This window comes from Labrus mixtus, chromosome 10, assembly GCF_963584025.1.
Source record: "Labrus mixtus chromosome 10, fLabMix1.1, whole genome shotgun sequence".
Taxonomy (NCBI): Eukaryota; Metazoa; Chordata; class Actinopteri; order Labriformes; family Labridae; genus Labrus; species Labrus mixtus.
Genome location: NC_083621.1, coordinates 14300998 through 14311126, shown reverse-complemented (window position 1 = coordinate 14311126; position 10129 = coordinate 14300998). Strand labels below are relative to the sequence as shown.

At 41.5% G+C, this 10129-nt stretch overlaps 1 protein-coding gene across 8 annotated transcripts in view; it reads right to left on the bottom strand.

The window, feature by feature from the left end:
• Positions 1–410: 410 nt before the first annotated feature.
• Positions 411–10129, bottom strand: part of pcdh19 (protocadherin 19) — a 55503-nt gene continuing 45784 nt past the window's right edge. For all 8 annotated transcript variants that reach the window (XM_061048497.1, XM_061048499.1, XM_061048493.1 and 5 more), the window contains exon 5: positions 411–3059. In XM_061048497.1, the coding sequence (XP_060904480.1) occupies positions 2500–3059 (560 nt within the window). In that variant the 3' untranslated portion in view covers positions 411–2499. The remainder of the gene's footprint in view (positions 3060–10129) is intronic.

Sequence of the window (10129 nt, the reverse complement as noted above, 5' to 3'; positions counted from 1 at the left end):
GTTAGCAAAATAGGCTAACTACCTTCTAATTCCAATTGGTAGCTGGCTTTCAAGCATCCACTTTACAATTTCTTAAACAACTTCATAAGACAGTGATTTCTCCCAAATGCTAAATATTAAAAATGATGGCTTAAATAGCAGACAGTGAATTAGCAACACTGTCATCTTGTTAACAAAGTAAAAAACATTTTTGACAGTCGTTTGCAGCTGTAGGCCAACAAAACTAAAGGGAATAAGTAAATCATGACATAAATAAACCAATCAAAGCAATGCTAGCTCTCACAAGAAAACAAAACAAAGACCTGACATGTACACAAATAAATGCAAAAATGAACTGAAAGTAAGAATTGAAACTGTGTTTCAACTTACAAACAGATTTGTGTTGAGAAAAGACAAGGAAACAGAAGAGATGACATTTAATAGTTTAATTATAAGCTGCTGTATACATTCAGTGATTATTCCAATTTTCATGTTGCCAGAAGCCATGGGTGAGACCAGCAAAACATTCAGCTACAAGATCTAGTTTGTTGTATGCAATTTGTCCATTGTCATTCATATTTTTCCACATTGTACATAGTTTACTGCAAAGCAACATTAAACCACATTGCTGATGTGCAACATGGTTCTTCCAAGACCTAAGTTCACTCGAATATGATTCCAGCCACTGTGTTGTGTGGTGTCGGTATAGGAGGGGAGAGCCCTGTTTGTACCACTCTGCTCTAGACTTTAGCTTTGAGATCAACTAAACACAGACGGCACAGGGTGACAGCAGTGCTGAGCAAAGCACATCCCCACGTCCAAATGCCCTCAGTTAAAGCAGAAAAGTCTTGTGATTGGGCCCAATATGAAGTCAGCTTAGACATAAAAAGGTGGAACCCCGTTTACCAGCTTTGGAACCATTTGTTCTCCTCCTTAGATACGAAGCATCATCTCGCAATCTTTAAGGTTTTGTTTGCATCTTTTTTGGTATCTTTTGCTATCTCACTCTAAGCTTGTTGAACTGACACACTAATGTTGGTGCTGATATCGCTTTTTTTGTTGTTGATATACTTTTTTTTGTCTTTTCATACATTTTTTAGTAGCCCACACAGAAACTTGATGGCACAAGAACTGACCAATAAGAAACTCTTTACAACAAGGTAGACTGCAACAGTAGCCAGGGGGGGTCACACGTTAAAAAAAAAAATAATAATCCAAGTTTGTTTTGAAAAAAACAAAAACAAGGTTCAATATAAAAGCAAAAAGACAAATGAACAAAAGCAAGTTAATTTCAAGTATAACTTACTCATAAAATAACTACACAGCATTAAATATTCTCATTATACATTTTTAAATTATTTATAAAATATATTTTGGCATATATGTTTTTTTTTATTTTTGTGTTTGTGTAACAAACGCTACTGTAGCTTCAGTTGAACACCAATGTTTATTCATTTTTTCTCTTGGAACAAAACATTAAAGGGATTGTCACATAACAACAGGTTATTAAAAATGATAATAGTAAACCCTATGGAGAGTTTCACATAGCAAGACATGAGTGACGATCCCTTCTATCCTAGCCCCATAGTCAAAAGTCAAAAAAAGTACAAGACCAGAGCACAAAGTCCTAATTTGTGCTCCACTGGCTACAATCAAGATTGGGCACAGGAGATTTCAAAAGCAGGAAGTGTCTTTTTTTTCATACAACTCAATTTGAACACAAGGATGTGTCTGTCCCACTTCCAGTGTTCACAGCGGCAGGGCAGATAGTGAGAGTTCATTTAGCTCCCTCCATGATAAAATATAAATACTGTAAAGACCTCACAGTCTGATGACACTAGGACGTCCTCAGGGATACGCAGAGAAAGTTTATTTTATTAGCCAAGGAAAAAAGGGCACAATGAGAGTGAAAGGCCTCCCATTGCTTCTCCTGAATGCACTGAAAACTGTTGGAGTAAAATGGAGGGTACTTTTAGATGAGTCCTGTGTGTGTCTGCTGAAGTTTATTACATTGATGAAGCTCACTATACAAAGGAACAAAGAGCGATTTTGGCAGCTGGAACAAACTGCAAAAACCAAAGAAGGCAAATTTCAGTTTGTGATACAAAAGTAGTTCAAAAGGCATAACTGTACTCAAGAATCGGCACCTCAGGTGTCCAAACACGTAGTGTCCTGCTTTGGCGCTGGAGAGCTCTGCCGGCGATGTCCATGCAGACAACAGTAACCTGCCTCCACACTCATTGCAGACTGAGAGAACGAAAACTGAACAAAAAGCAAACAAGGAAAAAGTACTGCGACTACAACAAAGCCACATCCACTACCTCGGCTTGAGCACACAACTAGCTGCAGCATACTACAGTTCATCATTCTCAGCCCAGTCTGCTTCTTTAATATTGTATACTGCAAATGGGTGTGCCAGCCTGACTCTCCTCTGTGTACACACAGCTATTGCGGGGTACATATATGTGAGTTTACACTGTTTATGTGTATGCATGTTGGTGTGTGTCAGAGAGAAGCTCGCTAAAGCACTATGTCCTTCAGACGCTTGCTGCTGGGGGACTCCTTGTCTCGGCCATCATGGAGAAGTGTGTTGAACTCCCTGACGGCCGGCTCACTGTCCTTCCCCTCTGGCTGCCGCAGCAGGCTGTGGTTGGCGATTCGCTCTGCGTCGCGGCATTTCAGCGTGTTGTAGGCAGACTGCGGCTTAGACATGGGGCTCTTCAAGTGCACAGGGGAGGTGATGGGACTGGCTGCCTCACGCCCGTTGCCAGCTTCGCGGACAGCCCCTCCATTGGCCTTGGGGCTACACACCTGAGACTCCTGAGTCCGCTTTCCCTTTATCTCTCCCCGCTCCACGTCCTCGGGCCCATCCTTGCCGAAGGTGGCAAAAGTCCTCTTGGTGGTGCCATCCTCGTAGTGCGGCACGTCCACTGTGGTGGCCTCAATGGACAAAGCGATGACGTTACGGGCATGTTCCGGTGACTTGGCGCGTGCCGGAATCGAGACGCGGGGCATCCAACAGCGGTCAGAGTGGCCAAGGATGCGACACTCGTCCTGGCAGTGGAAGCCTTCACCGGGATCTGTGGAGATGAAGAGCAAAATGATGGTTAGATTCTATAAACCACACTGATCTTGTTTTTTTTTTTTTTTTTTTACTTTTTATCATTTGGACATACTTTCTCTTTTAATTCCCAAGAGGCCGTTATTTGCATAGAACATGTCAAATCATCTAAAGTTCAAGTTTAACATTTCTGAATGATTTGCTTCGCTTGCATTGGAATGGTTCCAAAGACAGACGTCCAGTTAGTTGGACACTTTGGGCCACTCTTGATATGCCAATTCAATTACGTATCGTTAAAATCAAAAGTCCATTTGCAGCTTTGGCATAATTGGGTATTCTGCAGCAACAGCAGATGAAAGGCATGTTTAAACAGTGCAATCAGATATCTCACAGAGAGAGACAGCAGACGAGTTGCAATGTTGTTGCCTGGTTCATCGCTCACTCCCTCTCTGTCTCTGTCATCTGGCGCCGAGTTATAAATATGTAATGATGTTTAACGCTGGAGTGAAAGAAAGATTTGCCTGAGTCTGTATAACTGCACTCTTTTGTACTTTGTTGGTTTTTTTTGGGGGGGGGGGACTTAAAAAGACACTGTAGTGTGTAACAACAAAACAAGTGTCATGCTCTCTTAATCAAACTGAAGTCTTCCAATTTTGTTTTTCCTGTTTGTTTCATTCCACGTAAACGTACATTCTAATTGCTGGAAAAGCGTAGTGCTAGACATCTTTTAAACACAAAACACTGTCAATAGTCATCAGCCCAAGAAACAGAGACATTTCTAAACTCTCTTGCTTCTATGCCACTGTGCTGTTGTGTTTTCCACCTGCTCCTATCTCCAAAAAGAACCTGCCACACATGACACATTTCTGCGCTCCCCTTCTGCTCGTTTCACTCCAAGCAAGAGCCATCCTGCGTTCCAGAGGCCCAAGGTGACAAGCAGGGGATTGTGAGAGGGATTGCCATCGACCCAAATGCATACGCTTACATCTGGCAATCGCAGCTTGACAGATCACCTAATTAAAATCACTAATGATCTGTTTTTCTCCCTTCTTTCCTGCGCTTGTGAGAGGCACCTCCTAAGACCCCAGGGATCGATATTTAAAGATCCAAGACGGTCTTTTCAGGGGCAGATGTGCCGGAGCTGTCCCTCATAAAGTATAATCTGATGAGAGTGACAGATAACATGGTGACTAAATGACTGGATGAATGAGTAAACGCTATCATGGGCTGTTTGGAGCCCAATGTGGAGAGTAGAGTTGTGGAGGAATCATCGCGCTCCAAGGCGGAAAACATGAACACCAGCTACAAGAATGCGGACACATGCCTGACCAATGAGCACATCGCAGTGAGTCAGAGGAGTCCTAGAATTATGTCCCTTTGATCCTGCTTGTGTCTTAGCGCACACACACACACACACACACACACACACACACACACACACACACACACACAAACGCACACACACACACACACACACACACAGACATACACAGACAAGCCATTATCTCCAATAAATGCAGATTGAGACACCCTCTTTCTTACAAGAGACGGCATTTTAATAAGAATCTCATATGTAAATGGCTTCTTTTACTGTAAAAATATTAACTTTATGAAACATCATTACATACTATTATTCACTTTATCCATTCTGCAGGATAAATTGGCAGTTTTGCACAATTTCAGTGCAGTCAAAAGGGTTTTATGAGGCCGAAAATGAGCAGATTGAATATATCTCCCACTCCTGTATGTATGTAAATTTGCATAAATGCTGATTGGTCGTAGACTCTGCACTGGCGGCAATCAAGGAGACAAAAGGCACAAAGCCGGAGGTTTTGTTTAAAGAGAAAGGATCCAATCAGAATGTAATAATGTAATCACAACAGGAAGTCTGCAGCCAGGTACCAGGAACATAATGGAGGGTGATGAATTAATATAGAAAAAACATGGCCACACATTAGATTACATTGTCCAGTGCAACATTTATTTTCAAGCCCCTTTTTTAAATCCCATGTTCTTTTCTTAATCCCATGTAACAGCTTTGCCGTTAACCGTATTTGGAACCCCTTTTTTCATGCCTTCTCTTTGATAACTTTCTAAAACTAAAAACGCTGTAGGCAGTCAATGTTTCAGTGAAAGTAGCAGTTTAAAGATTATTACATTTCAGTACTATGAGCGTTGGATAAAGCTATGTAATAAGTATTTAGAAGTTTGATCACAAATGTTAAACTTGTACCAATGTGTTAGCCTTCAGCTCGATATTAAGTAATCAAAATATCTCTGTAAATCTAGTGTGACATGTTCGACAAAGTAGATATTTTTTCCACTGATTAAAGATTTACAAGCAACTCGCTAATGAATGCAATTTCCTCTAAACACTTTGGCTTTTTTTCTATAGCCCCAAGCACTTTCTAAAGCATGAAAAGCCTCGAGGCACAAAGAAATATACACAAGTTGTGTGCTCTCTACTTAGCATCGCATGCATATGCAATGAATACCACTTTCTCTCTTTTCGTGAGGGGTCTATGGGAGAGCAACTGGGTTGTAAATGACATTGTTATGAAAGCCAAGTGCCATTAATGCTCACACATCCTGCCTTTTGCACAGAGCTTCATAAAACGCAGATGCTGCTTTAAAAAGGCACACAAAAAAATGGAAGAGGCAGATTTTAAATTTAAAAAGTGACAGGCCATCGACCTCTCACTGAACACAATCTCCTCCTTATTCATAAAACTGTTACAGTGAAAGATGAATTAATGGCTTTTACAGCTGTGCTTGGATTTGGAAGTCAACAACTATGAAACACAAAGACAGTGAAGGCATCTCCTGCTGTGAATGTGCATTCAAAGTCATCAAGAAAATAAAGCTTGCCAATCAGATCCAGGACCAGGCTAAGCGTTCAGCACAGAGCAGGATGTCATTGAGAAGATATTTCCTTTTCACGATTAGATACAAATTAATCACTGAGGGCGTTCCACTGGGAGGTGGAAGCTGTCTGTGTTTTGAGTGATCCACGTTTAAAGTACAAACATTCAGTTGGAGGCAAGGGCAGAGAAGCCATGTATCAAGAAGCACAGCACTACTAGGCCTATAAAATCAGATGTATTTCACTCTACTTCTGGATAAAGGTACATGTTAGTACTTAAAATATGTCAGATGTGCATGGAAAATAAAGAATATTGCTATTTAAAGCTAAATTTTCCTGATAATGGTGTCAATTTTTCAGTTTGTTCCATATCTGGAACAGCATCTCTCATCGGCATGGGAATAAAATCCATGTTTCCAGACATTTAATTTTTTGATGCGAGCCGCAAGTTGTTGATTCAATCCTGTCTATTTCCCTCAATCAGATAAGAATGTCTTAACTACAACTTAAAGCAGATAGATCTTCAGCTGCAGCACGGGGATCCCACAAACCGACAAGCTCATTTCTCAAATTCCCCTTGTGCACAGCGTATAATGATCCCTTCATGTCATACAGCTGGAGGTGCTATTTGTTTGTTGCTAATGTAGCAAAAACAGAGGAATCAGCGAAAGACTAAAATCCCCTGACACAAAAGGGAAGGGATGCGTTCACTGAGAGAGAGGGGCAACTCCCCGAAAAGCTCCCTGAGCCTTCGCCAGCTATTTTGTGCCCTGTTTGGCTAACACATGGAGCCTGGCTCGGAAAACAAAGGCGCTTTTCCCTCCAAAAGTAGCGCACACAGCCTCGAGGTGGAATACAATGATGTAATCCTGCAAAATGAGTGTAAGCACTAACATGAAACAGGAGAGCAGACTGGAGGGCCGGAGATGAGACGAGGTGTTCTGAACCCACGTTCAGGTGACAAAATCTACATCGTGGACTTCTTACTTTTACTGGAGCCACAGGGCGATTGGGGAATTTCAGTTTGACACAATTCAGTCAGTTTGGTTTTTACAGCAAGAAGAACCCCGAAAGAGAGAAAAAAAACACGGAACAGCAGCGTGGCATGATAAATCATTTTGCAAAGAACGTCTGCCACTTTGGGCTTAAATTTCTTCTTTTATGCTGACATTCTTGTTGTAGCTGAAACAATAAATGTCCTGATTCTGTTTGTCAGACAAAGAAACGCACTTCTTAACCGACAGCCAGACACTTTAATGTAGATGTAGCTGTTATAAAAAGCAAATAATTTAGAGCAATTTAGATACACTTAACTCACAGCCTGCATAGACTTCACTGATTTCCTTCGATTTATTTATTTATTTATTTATGTGACATGAAACCATATGAAAATGCTGCAACAACACTTACATGTATAGCCTGTCTTTAGTCTGAAAGACAGTTATTTATGTGATGTTGAAGGAGCAAAAAGAAAGCTTTGTGTCTGTTTCCATTGCCGTCTGCGAGGACTGGTACAAAATCCAGAAGAATTCAATCTAGGGAAAGTTAATAAAAGTGACCGCAGTCCTAATGACCTTGTTTTTGAGGACAGCCTCGGAGAAAACACTCCCTGCAATGTCTGAGCAGTGTACTAAAGGATTTTGTTTTCTGCTAAGATGCCGTCCACTCCTCTGCTCTCATCTCGGCGTATCTTTGACAGCGAGATGGCTGTTTTCTAATTGCTCTCCATATTAATTTTCCATCCTGGCAGTCACATGGCAAAGATTGATTAAATCTAAATTGTTACTACAGAGTCTTGATGGAGCCTGTGATGCAGACGCTGAGAGGGGTATCACAGGGGAGGGAGAAAAATCTGAAAATATGGCACCAGCAGAATGGAGGATGACTGTCTGGGGTTGTGGCTTAAAGTCCAAACTGTGCTTGAGAGCTAACAGGCTTGGCCCCGCCTGATCCTAACACTGGGGACGGAGCTTAAACTCCACTATGCCCTAACTTCAGCAGAGGGCAGCTCGGCGGCCAGCTGAGGCCGAGGCTTGGCCGAGGAGCCTCCTACAGCACTCACCAGGGAAAGTCCAAGCACTGCTGTCATCCCAGCCAGCCAATTCAGTCTGTGGGCCATAAATCAGCCTGGAGGCCCGGCTCCTGCGGGAGCGGCAAGATGGAGTGTGATGGTCTTGTTTTTACAAACAGTAGAGGGGCACCCTTACTGCGCCACGCACAGCCATCACTCTCCACACAGCACCGAGTCCTCTCCTTCTCCCTGCAGCATCTGGTTCAGTCACATCAAGCTACCCCCCCATCCACACTCAAACACCCCCAGACTCATCTTCCCTATACAAGCCCCATCCTTTACACGTCTCCTCCTTCTGTCCTCCTCTTTCATCTCATCAGTGCTGCCTTCTCACGTACATCGTTGTAATTAAATAAATCCCTCACCCAAAAATCTCTCCCTCTCATTTCTGCCGATCTGACGAGAATTCCTTCAACTCACTCAGTCAAATATTAATTGTGGAGGAAATTAGAAGTACTGGGCAGCCTTGTTAGAGCTGTCGTACTGCTGGTGGAGCCAGGAGTTCACATGGCCCTGGATTCTATTTCTGAACATTAGTACCAGCCAATTCATCAAGAGTGAATTCACTGTCTAATCCATCCAGGACTGCATAGACAGTCTGACAGCTTGTCACTTCCACCAGTTCTGCCTGTGTCCTCCCTAAAACTGATGCAAAACGACATGTTAGCTAAAATTGGACCCCAGTCGTACATTCTTTATAAGCACATGTCAATAATTATTTTAAAAAGGAGGTAAAAGTTCAAGCCAAATCCTGCAAATGTTTATTCTCACTCCCCTCCCTCTTTGCTGGTCCGTCCACCCAGCCTTCATATTCTGCAGCCAGTCCGGGTATAAAGAATGAATTTCTAAACTGGTGTTGACAAACAAAGCACTAGCTTCTAAATTGGTACAAACAGCATCTGCTTAACAGCTGTGTAACAGCAGCAGGGGGAAAGAAAGCAATCGCTACGCTGTTTTATAAATCACTATGTCATCGCAATGCACTGAGCGGTTCAGGAGCAGGACTACTAGCCAATGGACTGCTTGATGTAGTGGAAACAATACGATGCTGGTTGTCATGAGGACATACATGAGTGGGCCGGTTTAAGAGCCCCGGCAACAAATAGTATTTTTCCTGAGAGGATTCTCTCACTTTATTGTACCCCTGCCTCGACCAGCAACGCATCCAAGAGGTTGTAATGTCTCAGAAACAGTTTATTATATTATTATATTATAGTTATGAAATTTACAGTGGTCAGATTTAGTTTCATCTTAAGGGGTTTTGTTTTAGAACAAAAGTTATGGCCTAGTTTTCATACAGTAAACAAGTCAGTCACTGTTTAACACTCTCAGCAGGCACTCTGGACTAGATTTAACCCAGGCAGAAAGAAGCCAGACTGCAGTTTGGATAAATGGTCTACACAGGAAAAAAGAGCTCTTTGGATAGGAGACAGTAACAATACAACGAAACATATACATCAAACAAATATCAATAAACTGAATCATTTGAAGAAGATAAAACATTTTCTTTACAATATTTTGGATAGCTCCATGCAGTTGGGTGTGATATAGGCCAGTGGTTCCCACAGGGGGGGTCGGGGGGCAAAAATATGTCTTCAAAAAAACAAGTACAAATATACAATTGTTTAAAATAGTTTTTTTTACCCATTACTGTACAACTATGTATATTCAAAAGTAGCTCAGTTTCAAATAAAACCATTACGTGGGGGTCTTATGTTGGGGGGGTCATGAGCTAAAAAGTTTGGGAACCTCTGTAATAGGCCATTAAGAACAAAAATACAATTTTGTTAAATTTTATACCACAAAAATATCAAGTCGGGCAAAATCAGACCTAAAGTGAAAACCATAGAAGTTCTTATCTCTTCATTTCTAATCATGGGAAAAAGGATCATTAAAGGTATATTTTGTATTTTTGAAGCATAAACTTGTTCTGCTGTGTCGGATTATTCTGTGTATTGTACTTTATTTTATCACTGCATTGAGTCTATAATAAAAACTTACACTGAATTTATTTGAATTTTACTTTTGTTAAATGTTCTGGTTTTATAAACTTACATCGAACAACTGCAGATTGTAAAAGAACTTTTAATAAGTCAGTGCTTCTCCTCTTCTAAAAGAATAATGACGCCAACCATATCGCTGTCACTGGAACAAG